General features: G+C 41.1%; 2 protein-coding genes across 2 annotated transcripts; one reads left to right on the forward strand and one right to left on the reverse strand.

The window, feature by feature from the left end:
- Positions 1-5,598: 5,598 nt before the first annotated feature.
- On the forward strand, positions 5,599-9,768 carry LOC139125991 (E3 ubiquitin-protein ligase TRIM33-like). Its single transcript, XM_070692061.1, has 2 exons — positions 5,599-5,790; positions 7,129-9,768. The coding sequence occupies exon 2, from the start codon at positions 7,140-7,142 to the stop codon at positions 8,403-8,405; it is 1,266 nt and encodes a 421-aa protein (XP_070548162.1). The 5' UTR covers positions 5,599-5,790; positions 7,129-7,139; the 3' UTR covers positions 8,406-9,768.
- Positions 9,769-11,682: 1,914 nt separating this feature from the next.
- On the reverse strand, positions 11,683-15,342 carry LOC139125945 (uncharacterized). The gene is made up of 3 exons (XM_070692021.1): positions 15,294-15,342; positions 12,836-14,008; positions 11,683-12,554 (listed from the first exon to the last, which is right to left on the reverse strand). Exons 1-3 carry the CDS (start codon positions 15,340-15,342, stop codon positions 11,683-11,685), a joined length of 2,094 nt encoding a protein of 697 aa, XP_070548122.1.
- Positions 15,343-22,167: the final 6,825 nt, after the last annotated feature.

The following is a 22,167-nucleotide window of genomic DNA, read 5'->3' on the forward strand; positions in this document are numbered from 1 at the left end:
TGTAGTGCTTCGTCCATACATATCAGGTTTTATACATTGGGAGGAGTATATTGGGTAAAGTATTAGCAATTTCACCTATTTATATCAATTATCAAATGTATATAAATGAACCAATATTTTTACTTTAATATTGAAACAAATCGCCGATAGTTATCTCATAGACTACTTGATACAGTGAATCAACATTTTCGATTAAATCCAAAATCAATCTCTTGTGCTTACTTGCATTTTTAATCTCCCACTCCAAGCAAAGTACATTTACATAAATTATCAAACACATAAAAACACAGCAAAAACTAAGTTTTGTAAATGTATGTGATAAGAATGGTATAGTTACAAGTTCATGTGTGTGCATGAAATTCGATTTTGGAATAGCACCAAAACTGTGGGTCCATTTCACATAGGAGTCTATGGGAAAAGTCAGAATATTTTTCCAATATAAAACTAGCAATATTTGTGCATTTATAGATAATTGGATAATTGATATAAATGTGTTTCAATATCTAGGGTGGTTACAAGTACATATGGGTAAGAGAAATTTGATTTTCAACTAATCGATTTAACCTGTATTTGTGCGCGTAATATTAAAACTCCTGTCGTTGTTTACACACGATTTAATTAAACTTACTTTTCAACTTGAATGTCGATTTTGCATATTTATTTTATTATGTTGTCAAAAGTATTAAACAGTATTTACGTCATCTCATTAATTTTTAATATAATCACCCAATGATTCTTATATTTATATCGTTTGTATAACAAATAACTCGACTAAATTTGATATTTTACAACCTCACACGAAATTATATGGCATTGCTCAATTGCTCAATATTGAAATGTTTAATCATTTTTTGTAATATTCTGTGTAGAATATTTTATTTGAAAGGTGATGAGTATGTATGTATGTATGTATGTATGTATGTATGTATGTATGTATGTATGTATGTATGTATGTATGTATGTATGTATGTATGTATGTATGTATGTGTGCGTGCGTGCGTATGTATGTTATGTATGTATGTATGTATGTATGTATGTATGTATGTATATATGTATGATAAACTACTTTCGTAACAATGTGGTTACATGTAATGTTGTGTGTAAGGCTGTGCCATCGATGTTGTAAATTGTAGTTAGTTTATTTTATTTGCCTTGATTTAAATACTTCTCTGATTGACTGAGCCAAAATGACAGTTCTGCTTCTCGGTTTGTGCTTCAACCATAGTGTGTCAAATCAACACGTTTAATGAAAATCTCATTTGATAGTAAATGTCGCTTGCAACACTTTTAAATTCAGCTTTATTTCATCGTCAATAAATAATAATTTGTATACCGATGGAAACTTTTGTTGATATGATGTCTTCCATCTTTTACAACTTGGGTTATGGACTCCGAGCTGAATTACAACTGTACCTGTGAAAAACACAGAAATGTAACGTTTGCCATCTTAGATATAGAGGGACATATGCCGCCAGCTGTCGCATATTTGTGAGCCTTTCCACTTCAGTATGTTCACTGCAATTGATTTATATGCTTGAGCAGTGTTAGCCAAATATTGTTTCATGGCAAAAAAAAGAACCAGTTCGTTTACAACTACTAGCGTTGTCGACCCGCATAAATAATCCCAACAGTAGGCGTAGTAAAATACCGCGGCTGTAACCGGGGGTTGAAGGGGGAGGGGCTCAATCTTCAAAACTTTATTAATAAAATACCGAGGTTTCGGCAACTCTCATGTTGACATCTTGAAGGCAGCCACCGAATGGCAGCCACTCATACAACCCAGTGTATGCTGTAGGGTCTACATGACCCGTTGACTCTGTGATACTTGACCCCGTGATGACCTCGCGGACTCTGCATAACACACTGTCAGCGTAAAGAGTCATGACATGTACACGAACAGGATTTATCAACTTCACTGACCTCATAAGCAAAATTTTGAGGAGTGAATGACAGGTTGTCCCGCACGAGATTGTATGCTGTTATTTCCGTAGGTATATACGTATCCACATGTTATGCTTACGAATTCTGCTGTAGCTGTAGTATATATATTGTTGAGTTGCCTCTGTACAGTATTGTCAGGAAGCATGCATTTTTCTTTTCGGATTATATCATATCATCATCCATACAAACGTCTAGGATCAGGATGCAGGTCCAGCAATAATCACAAAAATACTATTTTCACCTGTGATCTGGTCATTGCAGTTATTGGATTAATTTAAATAGCTGTGAATAACTCAAGGTTTGTCAAGTTATCGCCCATTGCTCCTTTACGCTCATCTTTCTAGTGGCATACCTAAATTGCCAATATGCCAGGTTTCATGCCATAGAGGACTGAACTTTATGCATTGTTACCTGTGTTTTAAGGGACTGTTTTCAGTGAAAGGCCTAATTTCATTGTCACGACTACAATATTGGATGCTTAGGTCACGGTGACCACCTTAGAAGCGTGCGGGGCGACGGCACTGCCATCACCGATTGAAAGTATCTAGTCGGTCATTAATCGGTAAACTGCGATAGATATCATATTTTGTTGAATGAAAAAAACCGCTCATTTTTCAGTCACTGCCGTACATGCGAAAGAAGCTTTCATTTGTGTCCAATAATAGTGTTTGATCTAGTTCAGACACCTTGCATTAATTACTACAAGGAGGAAACAGCTGACGTACATACGTCTCTCTTTAGAACCAAATTACATCTTCTCACGCCTGCGTTGTAGCAGTACGCGTTCCTGGGAAACGGCAGAATGTGGCTGCTCTAGCGGATATCCTAGATTAATACAACAAGCCGAAGGTTTTTTTTTGTATGCGCGGATTCTTTATGACCTTGTTGTTACAGTCTCAAGACGTGTTTACACTGAGCTATGCTATTCATACCTGCTGCTATAGATATGTTAATTATTCCTTCGAATCCACTCACCACATCGTGCTTGTCATTATGTAGGTTGACATGATCCCGTAAAACGAAAGTATTAAAATATTGAAAAATATCATTACAGTAAGACTTGATTATCTGATTGCCACCAAAAAGAGAAATGCATGAATCTATACGTAACAAAACAAACCGTCAATATACTCACAAGTGACGGAGATGACAGAATTTTAGTATTAAAACTTAGGAGTGAAAGCAGGGCACTGAACTTTAGCCCCAATCTTGCAGCGGAGGCATCTTTGGGACAGACAGTGGGTGTGTTTCTCGGCACAGTTGTCACGGTCGTTCACTGACCTCTAAGTAAAGACTACCTGAAATGCCTGTTCCTACTGGTCTGGTCCCCCTGTCCCATTTCCAGCGCTGACCGCGCTGCTCATGAAAATTGGCGTTGGTCAGTTATTGTGGCTAAGCGTTAACCACTATTTTAGATAGAATTTTGACTGCATATAATGACCCCAGTCACCTGACAAGATAGTGTGATCAACAAATCGGACGACGAAAAATCGAACGTTGAAGTTATTTTCACGGCTTCACTTTTAAGTCCTTATATTTCTATCTCGCATTTAGATGTGAAATGACAATTATCGTCTATGTTTGTTTTTTTCTCAGACGCGTCAGACTACCCCTTTCTTCGCATGTACGGCAGTGACTGAAAAATGAGCGATTTTTCATTTCTCATTCAATGTCCACATGAGATGCTTGGTTCGGTAAATCACGGTGGTTAAATTACTCCAAGGGCAAACGAATTTTAAATTCGGAGGAAACTTCAAGTTGAAAATAAATTCAATGCAATAACTGCACTCATACTGTTGACCAATGATAGCCAATGCTCACAGTAGCCATACCTGGCCCTATTTTCGTGAGCAGCGCCGCCAACGGTAGAGCTGTCGCAGAGGACCAGATTACGTTCCTACAGAACTTACGGGTGGTCATTTTCTTTCTTGCCACTCCAAAAATCCAATGATGATCTAAATGACGGTCCCTCTAGTGGAGGGACCGTGTCACCATGCACCGAATTCCAGAAAGGACATCATCCGCAGATTTCACTGATGACGTCACGCTGTCGCCTAAACCTCGCTGTGACAACGTTTTACGGTTCAGGTACGTCTCTTAATAGGTCATCAGCAGTTTCGGATCCCAAATTACATTGGCATAGCACCACGTTTACACCCGTTTTGCCTGAAAATTTTCTGGGAGAATGACTTTTCTTGTCTTCCACCCATCTCGGCGTTCACAATTGTAAGTTCCTTTGTCAACTCTCGGTGAGTCTGTGGCAGTTACTGCATCTGTTCGAAAGCGCAAGTTTGTAAGACAGTGAGTAGACACCACTGGGAAATGGTAAACATCGACAGATAGATTTATTGGATTGACAGGTAAATAGATCAAAACAGACGGACAGACCGACAGACAGACCGATAGACAGACAAAAATGTCTCTCATGGAGGTAGCACACAGACCATGGTCCTATGAGGTGTCCAATACCTCACTGCCCTTCGCTTTTGCTTTCCGAATGCCATCAGACGATGATTAATATAAAACCTTCAGCTTGATTAGCGTTGCGACACCTAAGTTATGGTGAACAAAGAAAGAAATATGATTCTTTTAATTACAGTGTGCCCTTTATAGATAAAAAAAAGATTTGATGGATTCGGGTATGGTGACAGGTACCTGATGTGAATGCATTACGCTATTTCATTTCATATCATACCGGTGAGAAACTGACAATTGAGTTTTACGTTAACGATTTTTTATCATAATATAGTATATTCACCCCCTTTATTACAACCCACCTATCCCCCTCCTCCTCAACCAAAGGTTACCTCGCCCATTCTGTCTTCACGGTACAAAATACAAGCACGAATGATCTGTGTGTAAGTTTGTTTATGATGACATGAATCAATGACTCGTTTGGTTAGTCTATCGATTGCGACTATCAAAGTGTATTTAAGGGTATCAAAAATTGCTGCTCTAGATAACATCATGATAATCTGAAATCCTTAGACGTCTACAGATATCATTCGCAGAGGACACCATTTTTTCAGATCTGCTATACAATAATTATAGGGAATTTAAAAACCACACGCTAAGTCCTCGAAGTCGCAGTGTCCCTGTCCATAATTAATATAGGTACTGTGACAGCTCTGAAAATATTATTCATGGTTAAAGCGCAGGCGTTGACAAACGGGAAACTATAATAATCAAGACAAAGTTGTGAGGCGACAGTTGTCATAGAGCGTTTTTAATAGGTTTGCTTGCCGCTCAGACCTGCTACCAACAGTGAAGCGCCCTCAACGGTCTTCCAAGCGAGCGACGCTCACTGCTGAGCCAGGCGGTTTATCGCGAATAGAATTAAAACAGCTAAATTCTGTAGAGGCTTCAGTATTTAAAGACAGTACATATTGACTATAATGAATTATCCAACAAAAATGCCTGAAAACATGTAGATATCACAATAACGAAATGTTACTTTGCATGTTGGGAAATGAAGCAAACACAGATTATACTGACTTAGTAAATATACAATGGTTTATTTTGCATGGAGATATTGAACAACGGACGCGGGTCGTCAAGGTTTACGCAATCAAAATCGGGCGCGATATCTTGGAGTCGTGACTCTGGTCACCGCATATCAGCAGTTGCCATAACAACAAAAGGAAGCACTGTGATAGGCGGCTTGGGCAAATACACACCACATCACACACAAAAAGACAACAGTAAAAAATCACACTGATTACTTCTTCACACGGATCGATAACTCGTGGCTAGGGTAGACGAATCGAGCAAGACGTTCTTAGAAGACGTTGTCACTTCGAACTTTATCAGAGCAGAGCGATCAGTTTACTTTTCCGGATCCCAGTCAAGGTAAGCTAAGCGTCGTTGGTTTACTTCCATCGAAATATTGCCACAAATCAGTGGGCTTATCATATCAGAACAGAAGCAAAGGTTTTGCAAGCAAATAACAACCGCGTACCTGCACTACTAGTACAAGGAACCAGCTGGCTAGAACACAGGCGTCCATGCTGCGTTACTTTCGAAGGTTGCTAAACTTTCACACTATGATTCCCCGGGTGATAATTTCACGATAGAATATGTGAAAATCTTGAATCGGGAGCCGGATTGGTTCAAGAGAGGTATTTAAGGAAGCGATATACATAAGAACGCATAAACCAACGTTGAATCGGGACGGTGGACGGTATCAGCTACCTCGGATCTGGGATAATATTTTAAGATCCCGCATTCGCAGTGGTGCTAATCGACACCAATGATAAAGACGGCTGGATAGTTGTCGAAAGCTCTAGATACAGAAATAATTCTCGGTGCATAAGAAAGTATTTAGCTACAAGAATATAGTATGTCTGCACAGATGAGTCTGCATCATTGTACCTGGCTAGATTTAAGATTTAAAATTTTTCTATCACTTGCCGTAAGGAAACATTAAATCATTCTCTTTCGAAATAAAGAACAAAAATATGGCTTCACCGAGCAAAATGTTGTCAGAGTGTTGTCTGATGTTGCACAAGTCAGACGAAGTGCACAATGTTGACCCAATCTTCAAATTCAACTTGAAAATGGCCCATTCCCGTGTGCACTCCATGGATTTTCGATTTCAACAAAAAAGTAGGCCGGTGAAAACTTTATTTACTCCTCGAACTTCAAAATGATCTCCCAACAAGTGGCAGAGCAAAGAAAGTTTAGTGTAAGTTTGAGTCCGAATATCTGCCCCCGAGGAGCGCGTTCTCCTTCAAATGTGTCGGTGAACCATTGCTTCACGGAGACGATCATGGTGAACTCCGAAACTCGCTCCACTCACTACGTACACCTCTTTCCTCCAAAAATAGAGCATCGGTTGCCAGTGGCTACTTATACAATGCGCACGCTAACTATTCGGATTCAGTTGCGTTTTAGGAGATCCGAAAAGCGAAAAGTTTCATCATCAGTCAAAATTTTAGTGCAACATTTTACCAATTTTATATAGTTTTCTGCAATTATTTTGATAATTTTGGATCAAATGGACATCAAATTTCATCGACAAAATTTTTTATAAGCACTTTGGCAAAAATATGAAAAACAAAAGATTGCCTGGGGCTTGTTTTATAAAGGCAACAAAAATTGCTTTGGCGCCCAGACGTTTATTAAACAGCCGAAAATGCGTCCTGAGGTATTTTGTACATTGGCTTATTCTAGTTTTATTCTCAACAGCTTGAAGAGAGATGGGCAGCGGAGCGTCAAGGGGCACGAATGAAGTGTCTCCCGTCGAATATCATAGGGATGAAACAGCAAGACAACAAGACCAGGGAGCAGATGACAACGACAGTGTTGAGCAGAAAAATGCGGCAAAGAAGGTAGTGGCCACCAGAGTCGCGCCTAAACCTATACAGATAAAAAGAGACGAGATCGCACCGCGGTTATGCGAGTGCCCTCTCTGTACAGGGATCTTTACCTACCCCATCAAAGTACTGCCGTGTTTTCATTACTTCTGCATGCGTTGTATGAAGAGCGTTCCTCGTAAACGAGGGTTCAGGGGTTTTGACTGTCCCCTGTGTAAACTGAGACTTGACAAGCTTCCATCCGGAGGCATTGAGAACCTGCCGGACAACTATTTTATTCAGGACGTCATCGAGTACTTCGGCGCCGAGGAAGCATTACGGAAATCGAAGAGGTGTCGCCCTTGCGGAAGCAGTACACCCGTCGTGTTCTGTACGAGCTGTAGGGTGGCTTTCTGCGTGGAATGCAAACGGAAGCATAAAAACATACCACTGACACGAAACCACTACTTGAAAGGGATCGAAGAGTACCGCGAGACTTTGCAAAGAGGCTCGCCTTTTCAAAGACCCGTGCAATGTCCACTGCACGGCGACAAAGATCTCACCGTTTTCTGCAGGACCTGCGACAGACCACTGTGTTCTGAATGTTCGGCAAGAGACCACCCGGTTCCCCAACACCAGCACGAAAGTCTCGACGAAGCGGTGGTGAGAAAACGAACCGAACTCAATACTTTCATGGAAAACCTGAGACAACTCGAGGTCAGAGTGAACAACAGAATTAAATTTCTAGAACGAGAAGATCAGGAAAACGAAAGCACGTACAAGCACGCCGTGGAGAGGATAAAGAAACGATCGGCGGCTGTGATGGTCACTTTACAAAACGTCGGCGCAAAGGTGGACAAGAGCAAACGCCAACTCCTAAATGTCGTTAACGACGAGTTCAAACAGCGCGAGAAGGCAATTGCTAAGGCGAAGAACAACCTAGACAACGAGCTCGAGAGAACCGTTAAGTCGTATCAGTCCGCCGCAAGCCTTCTGGACAAAGGCAAGGGTGCTATTTTGGTCTTGCTCTCCAGACAGGTGATTCACGAGTACGAGAGCAAAGAGCGTTGCCTGGCAACGTCCACAAACATCCGGGAGGTCAGGTTCGTTAAAAACAGCGACGTGATGAACATTACCATAACGGCAGACATGCTGGGCAACTTTGACTGATTGCTTTATTGACTCAAATTCTTACGTCGAATGAGAGAGACAATCAGATTAACACAGCTACGAGTCTTATCTTTCCGCCGCCTGCAGTTAGCCTGAGCAGTGCAGCAGCATTTGATTTCGGGAGGGGGAGAGATGTCGATGGAGGCTTTTGGAGAAAAATAATTGCCGGGCATCTTAATGTACTTTTTTGTAAAGTCTCAAAGTGAAAAAAAAACTTTGCTGCAAATTCATTGACAGGAAGAGTATAAATCGTTGGAAGATGCTGACGGTGAAATTAGGGTCGAGAATCTATTTTCATATTTTGAGCTACTGCTTGTGGCGGAAAATATAAAACTGATGTTATTGTTGAAATTTGCGTATTTATTACATCACACTGGAACTCAGAAGTAGAAAGTTCAGCAGAGTTTAGTACAAAAAATAATCTACCAAAGATTAGAATATTTGGTAGATTATTTTCCTGTTCTAAATTCTACTGAAGTTTCTACTTCTGAGTTCCTGTTTGAAGCCATATTTTAACAATAACAAATATTTTAGTGTGGTTATATTATATAATCTTCATTCAAATATCCGATTTATACCGCGAAGCGTCTAGAGCGTGCTCAACGTTTCACTCGGGTCATACACGGTCTTTTCACATACCCCAACCAAGACAGGGCGAGGGCCATTGCCCGAAACAGTAACGACCACCCGTGCTTTTCACGGCGACCACAGAGAGCATGGGACTATTAGATATATCGGCTTTGTTTTTGTTAGTGATGCGATGTGACCATGGAGGTTGCGTAACATTGGGGATAACGATGCGGTGTGCTGCTGATTCGTGTATTGAATCTGTCTGTGACTTACATACTCACCTGTAACAGTTCTTCTCCGCTTTTGTTTGTGTGTTTTATCTTACAGCACGTTTCGTAATCTATTAAAGTGTTATTTTCATCTACCACTGAAAAACTTTGTATTCTAATGATTTGAGTTCTCAGCGTTTGCAATTGCTACTCGAAGTGGGAGGCTATAGAATAGTTTTTATGTGGTCTGCCTATTTTGTGCATGCCGTTGTTCCTTACTAAGGGACAAATTCGGTCATTTTTCACGAATTTTGTTTGATGCGAGATACAACTTATATTGTTTGACATGTTGGAAGATACTGCATGAATGGGTGACCATGCATATATTCAACCCCGGTTTAAGACAAACAAATCAAACCATCGCAAAAATGAATTAATGGTCATGACAATTAATTCATTTTCGCGATGGTTTCATTAATCGTGTCTAAAACCGGGGTCGAATATATGCATGGTCACCCATTCATTCAGTATCTTTCAACATGTCAAACAATATAAGTTGTATCTCGAATCAAACAAAATTCATGAAAAAATGGCCGACTTTGTCCCTATAAGTCAAAAATGAAGTAGATCACAATTTCTTTATTGTCCAAGAATTTTTTCAGTGTTTTGTTACCTGGTGTGTGTAGTGTCAAATTTGACTTCATCGGAGCTTTGGCTTGTATATCAACATTCGTCCATGCTTTTAGGATTGTTTGGCCGCCGGAAGGGGGTGTTTTCTATTTTAAAATGTTTTTATTTAAAAAATAAAATTGAGGCATGTTTTACCTCTTTTGCTGTGTACCTTTCGTTTGTAAACGGTAGATTTCTATCATGGCCTTGGAAAGGCGGCGTGTTTGTGCGTGTGTGTGTGTGTGTGTGAGAGAGAGAGAGAGAGAGAGAGAGAGAGAGAGAGAGAGAGAGAGAGAGAGAGAGAGAGAGAGAGAGAGAGAGAGAGAGAGAGAGAGAGAGAGAGAGACAGACAGACAGACAGAGAGACAGACAGAGAGACAGACAGACACTTGGGCCATTGTTGTCATCCAAAAAGCCAAACTGCTCGGTCTTTTTGTGGTTCCATTAATTTTGCAGTTTTTTGGAACTGTTAAATATGTGAGCTCTCCTCAGCTATCTCGCTGATACGCAATATATGCACTGTCGTACAAGTTGATAAATGAAGGACCAAGATTCAATGCACAAACAACAATGGCATTGAACTCAACACACATTCAGGTTCAGTCGACAAGTTTGACACATTCTGAGACATGGTTTTCGGAGTAGACAAAGAAACTTTATGCCACAAAATACGGCAAAAAGCACTGGAAAATACACGCAAAAGTTACACATGCACACTATTGACTCCTGGATGTCAACTGCGAATGACAGCGACATTTCTGTACACCAAACTTGATATCGAACAATCAGAATATAACCAATGGAAAGAATGACATATTGATTTGATAACACGTGACCTAATGGGGTCTATAATGTGTAGAGTCTGGCATCGATTTATATTTGGTTTCCAATTTTCGTGATGAAGTTCATCTGTATCCTCTTTCCCCTTCTCTATACTTCTTTTCCGAAAATTCCAAACATAATGGGTCTTTCTGATCAATTTTATATCATTATTTCTTTGAAATTAGACGGAATCTTTGTAGCTCGACCCGCACACACGGATCTCTACGTAAATGCGAGTCCTACTTTAACCCGCGAAACAAAGCAAATGAAGAGTTGAAATTTCTTTATAAAATAAAGTCTTGATAGCCTACAATAAACAAAATGTTGAGCAAATACAACACATCACATGTAGTACAAAGTCAGATATAAAGGTGTGCGTGGTTGTTTACTGTGGGATAGCGTGAAAAACAAAAATCAGGTTCCTTCGGTGTCGGTAATGCGTGACTAGAAAACAGACAGTATTTTGCTATTGCTAAAACTTTCAATATGGCCATTACTTTATATCACTCTCTTTCACAACAGAGAAAAATATAGGGGTCACTTCGCAAATGTTTGGATTTCAGAAAAATGTCTTCTTCAGTTTACTGATATTTAAAATCTAATACCCTAGTATAGTTTTTATAATATTCGTAGGGGTCGCTGGCAACCTTTACACAAAGTTCCGGGGACCATCTCTCCTTTACTACTCTCAACTTTCCTTCTCTTTTTAAAAGAATAATTATGCACGATATGTAATCGATGGGAAGATCGAATTGTTCCATACTGGACACTCTATGTTAAAATAGTCCCATTTGAAACACGCTGCGCATTGATATATTTCACTGTAATTAGACTTCATTTCATAGCCTTCGCTACACTCGCAACACTTAAATACGTAGCGAGAGGGGAGTCTATAAAAAGTTTGCACCCCGGATCTTGCAGTGTATACTTTAGACCCTATGTTAACTCAGTGCAGAAAGTAAAGTAAATTTTCATCAGTCAATGCCTTCAAGTTCAGGGTAGATTACTTAGAGATCATCTTCATCCAGTGGTCTACCTTTTCCCGCGTCTTCAACTGTGTACACCTTGATACACGCTTTGTCTGCATCGACCAGTGCCAGTCTGTATGGACTGTAGGGAAAGACAGCCACGCCTGTTACACTGAAACTCTGGTCAACTTCGTCGATGTGGGTGACCAACTTGAGTTCCGAGGAGTACATCTTGACCTTGCCCCAGCCGCAGACAATGACGTTGTCGTACTGGTCAACGGCAAGGGATGAGCTGATGGTGACTGAACCGCCATCGGCGACCTTGGTGCTTCCTTTGTGACGTCCCTTGAAATCAAAGACGGTTACCTGGAGCAGGTCTTGCTGCAGGAGTATGACGTCACACAGGGAGTTGGTGGCGAGCGAGACTGTGTCGCACACACCTCCCCCGTGGACGGGAATGGGCCTTCCTGCTTTGTAACTCTGGTCGAACACGGCGATTTGAAGGCCAGTGCCAACACCGCTGTAATCGTTCACAACGAAAATCAGACCGTGATTAGACGTGGCAATAGCATAGGGTCTGAGACCACTGCCAAAGTTTCCTGTGTACCGGAACGCCCCTCGTGCGACGTCCACACGATGGATGCATTGATTGGCGGGATCCGTAATCAACAGCTCGTTATCGTGTAGAAGCGCGATGCATGCCGGGTTGAAAGGACCAGCTTGGTTTATCGATTGTAAGTGAACGCCATTCCGATCGCGGACTACCAATTTGTTCTTCCCTCGATCCGTCACGACAATTTTCTCGTCTGGTAGCACCACGACGTCTGACGGGTTAGTCAGATCCTGCCTTCCGAACACTGCAACGCCCTCTACGTCAAATACCGCTGACATCATTTCGTGCGGGTTCGTGCCTATAAGGTACAGAAAGTAACAATATTCAGACATCAGTTAAACAAATTTATTTATCAAAAAAATATTTGATGTGTCTTCGCAGGAAAGAGTGATAAACCTCGCATGCAAACAATTTATCGAAGAAATAAGTGTAGTCTTGGCACCATAGCTCACTTAGTGTAAACCATATGAATACTGTTCATATTTCAATAACGATATTGTGTGCTACATTTGATCCAATATTCTAAGGTGTATTTCTGACCATGACCTACCCTTCGTACGTCAGATGTTTTTATCGCACCAAGCACTCCAGTGCGTTCGTCGCTCACCGGCGGGTTCCCTTGTTGGGAAAATGTTAGTGGCGGCTGGTTTGAATTACCGCCCTCGATGTCAACGGATAGCAAGCTGCGCCACTCAGCGAACGCCTGGTTGGTCATCAGCAGAAACGCCGCCTCGTTTGTTTGTTCGTTTAGGCTTTTCGCCATCTCGATTGACTTCTTTACTTTCACGAGGGCGGCGTTGATCTCTTTCCGTTGTGTGCTGATAGCAATCTTCCTCTGGTCGTACCTTTTCTCCAACTTCTGCATTAATTGACTTTCTTGCCGCCTCAGATCGCCCTCTAAGCCTTTCACTCGATCAGATGCAGTATTTGCCTCGCTCTCGATTTCTGAGATGGAGACATTCCGCTTCGATTCGTTGACTTTGCTCTCGTTTTCCACGATGGCTTTCAGGGATTTATGCTGGTTTACGGTTGTGCGTGTTGAACCATAGACATCTTTTAGTTTGAGTCGCGTGCCATCTATGATTGTGCTGATTTCCATGGGGCTGGAATCAACGTGAAAGTGTTTGGTGTGGACGCACTCTGAGCAGACAGGAATGTGGCATGACACGCAGTACAGGGTCAGATGCTCTCCAAAATGCTCTGGACACGCCACAGCTCGGTCAAATGGAGAGGTTTTCAGTACCTTTTTACGGTAGTCGTCGCTTGTCATGAGGCCATGGTTGTGACTCTCGGTCACCGGCAGACTAGCGTGAAGAACTTTGCAGTCACCGCAGAACAGAATCTGACAGTTGGCGCAGTACGACTGCGACTGCGCATTTGTGCATATTCGACACAGCAACTCGGGAGGCTCGTTCGCGGCGTGCATGAAGAAGTCGATGAGGTCCAAGATAAAAGTGTTGTTCTGAAGGTCGTCTACCTCCATGTCTTCCAAGCTGTGTTTGTCTTTGCAGAGTGGACAAGTTATAGACTCAGAATCCAAAATTTTCTTCAAGCATTGCTTGCAGAATGTGTGGAAGCAGGGCAGCATCTTTGGTACCCGGTAACGGTTGTCGCACAGGGGACAGTCAAGAAATCTGAGTTGTGGTTCCCCTGCAGGAAGGTAAGGTTTGTGGGAGCGATCTGTCTCCCCGCCTTTTTTCTTGCCAAAATAATATTCGCGTAGACTTGTTGCGTCTTTCTGGAGAAGGGGACCTGCGAATATGGAAATGATAATTCAATTAAACGGAATCCATGTTGTTATATGCATATGACAGTTTGAGCCTTTCTGGAACATGCGAAATCAAGTGTCTGTCTGTCTGTCCGTCTGTCTGTCTGTCTGTCTGTCTGTCTGTCTGTCTGTCTGTCTGTATGTATGTATGTATGTATGTATGTATGTATGTATGTATGTATGTATGTATGTATGTATGTATGTATGTATGTATGTATGTATGTATGTACGTACGTACGTACGTACGTACGTACGTACGTACGTACGTACGTACGTACGTACGTATGTATGTATGTATGTATGTATGTATGTATGTATGTGTGTGTATGTATATGTATGTATGTATGTATGTATGTATGTATGTATGTATGTATGTATGTATGTATGTATGTACGTATGTACGTACGTACGTACGTACGTACGAACGTACGTACGTACGTACGTATGTATGTACGTATGTATGTATGTATGTATGTATGTATGTATGTATGTATGTATGTATGTATGTATGTATGTATGTATGTATGTATGTATGTGTGTGTATGTATATGTATGTATGTATGTATGTATGTATGTATGTATGTATGTATGTATGTATGTATGTATGTGTGTGTATGTATGTATGTATGTATGTATGTATGTATGTATGTATGTATGTATGTATGTATGTATGTATGTATGTATGTACTTTTCTAATTTAGCTGACCCAATACTAAATTATGAACTAAAAGTAATTGGCCGTAAGATAACGTCAACTTTCGAAATGCGAGGCCGATATTATTGAATGTGTAGAAAATATTTTTATGCTGTATATTCTGTGTAAACTTTGAAGCGTGTGTGTGCTCTAAAAGCCGACTTTGGTCGATGTGCTGGTTTGTCCCAACGGCGAGTCAGGACTGAAATATTGCTCTAAGGTTTTAACGCGACACAAGCTAGTGTTCTGCATATTTCTCACAAATATCAAATCAAGTAATACTCATTCAGCAATGGAGATGGGTATTAAACCGCCGAGAGGGGAAACATTAATATGTGTAGCATGTAATGGCGGTAAAGAACTGAAATCAGTCTGTTTGGTATAAGGATGATACAGAGGTAATGATCTAACATCATATGTATACAAATACTCTGAATAAATTCATTCATACATGTCTACGCCCTGACACTCATGTCAAGCACTAGAGGACTTGTTATTTGTTGCCTGTTAAAAATCGACAATCATTGGACCACAACGTGTTACGCGTTTTGGTTTTACCTTTGATGTTTCTATACCTTCACGTTCACGTATGTCATCAACCACAGTTCTAGCATTTAGTGGCATTATGAAGCCCTTGGAGGCTCTTCCTTTAAAGATCCATTAGCTGTAACTTTGGTCATTTTTAAAATTTTGTTTGTTCTGTGTATCATCTGCAGTTTCTCGTTTGTATCCCTGAACCATGGAGAAATTCCTATATTAATATACCCTTTATGAGTATAATCTGCATTGTTTTTGTTCAAATTTTGTATTCAGGTCCGGACTAGAATACATTTATCAACAATAACAATGGTCATTTCACATATACAAGCTGCGTTGGCAAGCAGGACAGCGGGCATTGGTCATGATGATCGGATATAGTAAAATTCTGTAGCTGATACATTGAAACAGAGTAGTGAAAAATTAGTCAAAATTACAGCTAATTTCCTTTAACGAGCAGATGACTTCGTCGATTATGCACATGCGTAATTATTGCCAATAAATAGGGCTGGAAGTTTATTATTTGTTAGATACGGACCATTATCGGACGAAACTTTGTCGCCAAAATATGGGATTACCTAAGGTTCACCGTGCACTAAATTCGCTTTACCTTTATTCTTTGATCCAAGTGATGCTGCTGGAAGCACCAATCCGTCTGCTCGCCTTCTTCTTCCATCATTTTTCAGTCGACCTGAAACTGAAAAAATCACATCTTGTAAGTTTGGGATTTTTGACTCGGGGCTCTAGGCCCATCACAACCTGAGTGCCACGGCAGAACGTGATTGGCACTATGCGCTGTCTCCTTATCACAATACGATGCGTTTACAAACGCCTCAAACTGGAGACACAACGAAATAATGGAATCCTCACCACTAGTTGAGTGAAGTGTTGTCGTCACTGAGAAAAATCTACCAAGTTGGCAGGAAAATTGCATTTGTACCTTCTAAAGTTAGGAATGCCACTGCCTGACAATGTTTACGAAGTTGAACGTCAATACAAATAGTGTCTTGTTGACAGCCATTGCAAGACAAAATTCTTGGCCATTTCGTAAAAGCAATAAAAATGACAAAATTTAAATACAGTAGTTCACTAGTATTCCATTGAAATAACGGGCGACGCGCTGACCATTAACGTTTATTTATAGGCAAGGGCGAGAGGAAAGCCAAAATTAACGGGCGAGGCTTGCCGAGCCCGTTATTTGGCTTTCCTCGAGCCCGCGCCCATAAATAAACGTAATGGTCCGAGCGGAGTCTGTTATTTCCATTGTATTATCAACTAACCCAAGAAAACCGTCAAAATTTGCGAAACATTCCGGACGAACGACAACTGGGCCCCAGAACTGAGCAATACCCGACAAAATGTCACGCGCGCTGTAAAAAATTGGCAAATCCGGAGATATTTTCAGAAAAAAGTATCTCAACTTGGCCCACAAGTGCTCCATTTTATTTTGTGATTGATTATGATTTACGTTGGAGCTGTAAAGTTACGATACTTTGAGTTGTTAATCTTATTATTCATATTTACGGGCACGTAAACAGACGATTACTGTGTATTTGTGGTCAGTCACGTGTTCAGCTCGACCAATCAAAATGCGACAGCCAGGGCATGGTAATATAATTTCCGTCAATTGTCTGGTTCTTTCTTGAGTTTTTGCGCATGCTCACGTTACCTTTTTGCATCTGCCTGGGTGATGTTAATGACGAGAGTCTGACGCTGCCTAACCGTTCGAAAAGGTCCGCATTACCCTCGTCCTGTGTATCGCTTTCTGGAAAAGGACATGTATGTCATAAGCCGAGTACATTCTCAAGAAGTGGTTAATACGTTCTGTAATATTATTCATTTATTCTATTGTGTTGAATCATTTTTAATTACTGACCATATGGTTTAATATATTATAGCACTAATGCGACATACAATAGACTTGTTCTTAACTTTTCCAAAGTGCTACTTTAAACGATAGCGCGTGTGAACTTTACCTTTCTGCATCTGTCTAGGTGGCGCTGTTGAAGAGGGTCCGGCATTCCTTGCTTCCTTAACAACGGCTGCGTTGTCCAGTCCCTCGTCGTTCGGATCTACGAAACGATAGAATTGGTGTCAGCAGGTATATTGTAAAACAATAGTGAAGAGTGAGGGAAAAGTTTATCGTTTACACCTACACAATACCATTAAAGGTATACAGGCACCTGTAATCTGAATATGCCAATATATGGTCAAAGGGGACGTTCCTCGGTATTCAAAAATGCCCATGTGAGGGCGCTGTTTTTAAAAGCGGCCACCCGCTTAAAATCTGTGATTGGTTAGATTTTCTCTTTCCATGCTAGCTGTGGCAAAATTGGAACAGGTGACAGTATATCTTTAACCCCAACCCAATAATGAAAATAGTCACTGTGTACATGGTTTTTCCCTGCTGCATATTGATATATAACAAATATAACCAAGAACCGAAGACTTACCTTCGCCTTCGGCGTCTTTCGATGACGATGGAGAACTCCCGTTTATCATATCGTCATGTGCGTCCATTGTGTTGTGGCTCTTGCCGGTGTGTGGATGGTTCCTTCTCTCTGGCAGTGTCTCTTGCTATTACACTGTCCTCATTTGGCTACTGTGAAATAAAAACATAACGTCTTCTAAACTTGACGTATAAGCTCTGAAATTATAAAATATGATAACGTTCAGAGTTAGTCAAAATATTTTTACAGTCACTCTCTGTCTCTGTCTCTGTCTCTGTCTGTCTCTCTCTCTTTATGAACTCTGAACTCTTACTGCGAGTCATGCACTTTGGATATAAGGCATCAGTTGTTGAAGTGATGATAATATTTAAATAATAACACATGAGAGCGATGGCAAGATCACGATTTATTGCCTGCCCAAGGGATGGTGGTCATGATCGAAATATTGATGATGCCCGAGCCGTAGGCGAGGGCATCATCAATATTTCGATCATGACCACCAGCCCGAGGGCAGGCAAAAAATCGTGATCTTGCCCTAGCTCTCATGTGTTATTATTTTTATTACACTGAACAAACTTCTTCGAGTACAGTCGCCTTTCTGCATGAGTCCGGACCTCAGCGTAAAATGTTGTCAGTGCCAAGTCAAAGGTTGCCGCTGAAAGTTTGCCGATTTCCTCGGTGGCGTGTCCAAATTTGTTGCTTGCATAGTCGCTGAACACAGAAATTGCATTCCTTGTTGCTATTTTCGTTCGTTTGCTGTTTACTTGCATCAAAATATCGTCTAACTGTGCCGGTGACAGCTCTGCATGATGTTTCGCAGCCATAGTTGCCGACTGCAAGTAGGCCTACAAGCGAACGACAATTTGTTACGCGCAGAAAGGTTGCGCAGTAAGTAAACTGACGTCATCCATGTAATATCAAATGCAGAGGGCATCATCAAGTTCGCAGAGGGCATCATCACGTTCGCAGAGGGCATCATCACGTTCTTTTACATGTCACGTGAGTCGTGTTTAACCAATGGCAGTGCACGCTGAATGAGTGAGGTGTAATAAAGACAAATATAGAACAGACTAGCACTGGGCATTGTTCAAGGTGTGAAGCGGTTATGTAAGCCCTCCATGTTTGCCTCGCCTTCAGGAAGCTCTCGACTCTCTTTATCGAAGAGTGACGACTATGCACCCTTCGGTGGTTTCCGGATTTTCGCTAATTTTTAAGCGAAAGTATGTTCGGCGAAGTTCGTGCTGTTGTTGTCTTGTTGTGCTGAGGAGAATTGGCATGCTGGCGAAAACTGGAAATTTTTGAGCTTCGGGAGGTGAGCTTTACCATTTTAAAAATTCCTCTCACATTTTTATGAATATATAATGAGCGCGTTTGAACCAAATTTGAAAGTCTTTTATCAATACTGTCAGATTTTACTCCATGGTTTATTGTCAGTCATACCGTCTTTTACACGTGCGTCAAGGAAGGACATGTTTATAAAACTGCTGGCGTGTTATATTTTGATTGGCATGAAGCAGTCTTTCTGCCCTGAGAGCTCACAAAAGTAACTCTGTTGCTACGCGACTGGCAGAACGAGGACATCTCGTCGTACTTTTCGCATAATCTCGTGCAATTACCAACACAAACAAAGTCTCCAAAACGTGTAACACCTTTGAAGCTCATTTTAATATGAAAAGGCCATAGTCTACCGAGACGACCATGAAACAAAAGGCATGCCGCGTTGCTAGTCTGTTCTTCATTTGTCTGTGATAATAATCAATCGACTTGTCGGGATAACGTGACTTACATGACCTAGAACTTGAGATTTGGTAAAATCACAGTGCTATTCTACCTCATGGGACAAAGAATACAAATGTAGGCGAAAGATGACGAAAGTATAAACGACAGAGCTCATGCACTTCAGTGCATAGGTCTGCATGGCAGGGCTGTGCGTTACCGGCGTTATACTGCCTCCCATCACATGTGTTGGAAGGCCGTATATCGCAGGTAACGCACAGCCTCCCACCGCCGAGTCGGCGACACCGAAGAAGATTTCCATGGTGGAGTTACACAGGGATGTTGAAATACAAATATCGGTAAATTTCACGGGTAATTTGTTGCTCTGGTACCAAACTTTGCACGGTGACCCGTGATTGTTACTCTTGATTTGGTAAGAAATTCATGGCTGACCCTTCCTTCGAGGAAAGTTTGATGAACAGTTTCGGTATTTCACTTTCCAGACGCACCGCGTACTGCCTTAAGGTAGAACGCGCATCGGGCACAGAAATCCGGACTTTCAAAATTTTATCAATTCTCTTCTGATCTACCACTTGTGGGGGTTCATTTTAAAGCTCTTTGTGAAAGAAAATTTTTCACTGGCCTACTTTGTCAAAAATAGAAAATTTTATTTTTCCCAATAATAAGACCAGGATAGCGGCCATTTTGAATTTCAAATATCGGGAAATCTAAGGTAATTTGTCTCTCTAAAAACAAATTTTGTGCGGTGACCCCTGATTTTTATTCTTGATTTGGTAAGAGAATTGTCGAAAGTTCCATTGAGGAAAGTTTGATCAAACGTTTTAAGTATTTCACTTTCGAGGAGCATATCACCTTAATACAGTGGGAAGAAAGTTCTCCCCTGTACTTCATCTATATCAATAGCGTTGCATATGCTGGGATTTGTAAAAATCTGACGAGCAGTTACTGACACAACTCAATGGTGCAAAAGTTAGCGCTGCGATTGATGCCACACATCACCGTGACCAAACTCTGTTGGACAGTGCAAAACTAAATGCATACGAGAAGTTTTCCCAGTTTCTCTCGTCTCTTACATGTATGAGGTTAGGAGGGTTATTCACAGTGGGTGTCCACATACTTAACGTTTTTGTTGTTTTTTAATTCTGGTAACCCATATTTCTCTTTTAAAAAGACTGCATATTTAGGGTATCAGCAGGCTGTTTGTTTTCACCGCGGTCCCTCCGGACAGTGTTTCCACTGACTGGATACGACACCTCGTGCATGTTTTTTTTATTTATTCTTGCGCGACCCGGAAAATTCGTTCCACTGGCACAGTGGTAATGCTGAATTTTGATTGTAGGTGCTGTACGTTACTATGTACATTACAACCTCTGACCTAGTAGTCTTAAGGTAGTATGCGCCTCGAAAGTGAAAAACAAACTTTTTGCTCAAGATTTCCTAAATGAAACTTTCAACCATTTTCTTACCAAATCAACAATAAAAATCAGAGGTCACCTTGAAATTTTTGGAACTAGCGGAAACAAATTACCCAACATTTTGCGACATTTGAAATTCAAAATGGCCGCCATACCCGTGTTACCTCTATACGGAAAAATAAAAGTTTTGACTTTAATTCGAAAAACTAAGCCGGTGAATAGTTTTCTTATACCAAGAGTTTTAAAATGAACTCCCACAAGTGGTATATCAGAAAAGAATTGTAAAAGTTGAAGAGTCTGAATGTCTGTCCCCGAGGCGCGATTTTAAAGAAGTGGATAGTGAAGGGCAAGAAAAGTTTAACCATCGAGTGAATTAGTAACGATAACATTTCTGTGTTAGCAACACTGATGAAATGTTGTAGCGTTGTGCGCATGACGTTCCAAGGACGGCATGTTTTTTTTTTCAAACCCTGGGCAACTGTAAGGTATTCGCGCACGATACATCAATCATGATATCTCTTCATTAAATGAGCCCGACCATGTTGCGTAAGCTTTCAACAAACAACGACACCTCTTTCTGCGTCAAGTATTTGGCCGCCATGTTTGTTGATGTCGTTACCATGACTCCGTTTCCTATCAGCGGTACACTAACCCATGAATGCTGTATTTTCCACCAAAGTCAGGAAGAAAGAAAGGCTCATTTTATCACACATTACAACATTATTGTTCTGACGTTACCGGCATACGCATTTCAATATTTTTAAAACTGAAAAATCGATGTCACGCATGCAGAGAGCGACTCTCCCAGTTTGAAACAGGTTGACATGATGTTCAACCAAAATAAAAACTTAAACAATAGGATGGCAATTGAATAATGAAATCACTTGTAAAATACAAGATGTGCTGTAACATACCTCTGTGGCCGATGTTGCTTTGAAGAGCAGAGCTGGTGCAGACCTGACGTCCGACTTCCGTCTTGAGAACAATATGCTAAGTTTGGCTGGCTAGAAGGTCACATGATGAACCGGACTGATCATGACATGTAAGCATGAAATCAAGATCCGGGAACTGTGCCTGTCTGCTACACAGGACTGCCTTCTTCGCGACACCGTACTGAAACTGTGTTTTGACCTCTGACCTGCATCGCGAAGCCACTGCCACAGAAGTCTGTAACGTCTTTTTCGCTGATGTTCACTTTATCAGACTGCTCTATGATAGTGACTACACGGGTTATGTCACGTGGGTGATTCTTCCCTCGTTTATTTCCGTATACCTGCTCATTGTGTTACATTGCTATCACCAAGCAACAG

This window comes from Ptychodera flava (genome assembly GCF_041260155.1).
Source record: "Ptychodera flava strain L36383 chromosome 3 unlocalized genomic scaffold, AS_Pfla_20210202 Scaffold_26__1_contigs__length_13983176_pilon, whole genome shotgun sequence".
Classification (NCBI taxonomy): domain Eukaryota; kingdom Metazoa; phylum Hemichordata; class Enteropneusta; family Ptychoderidae; genus Ptychodera; species Ptychodera flava.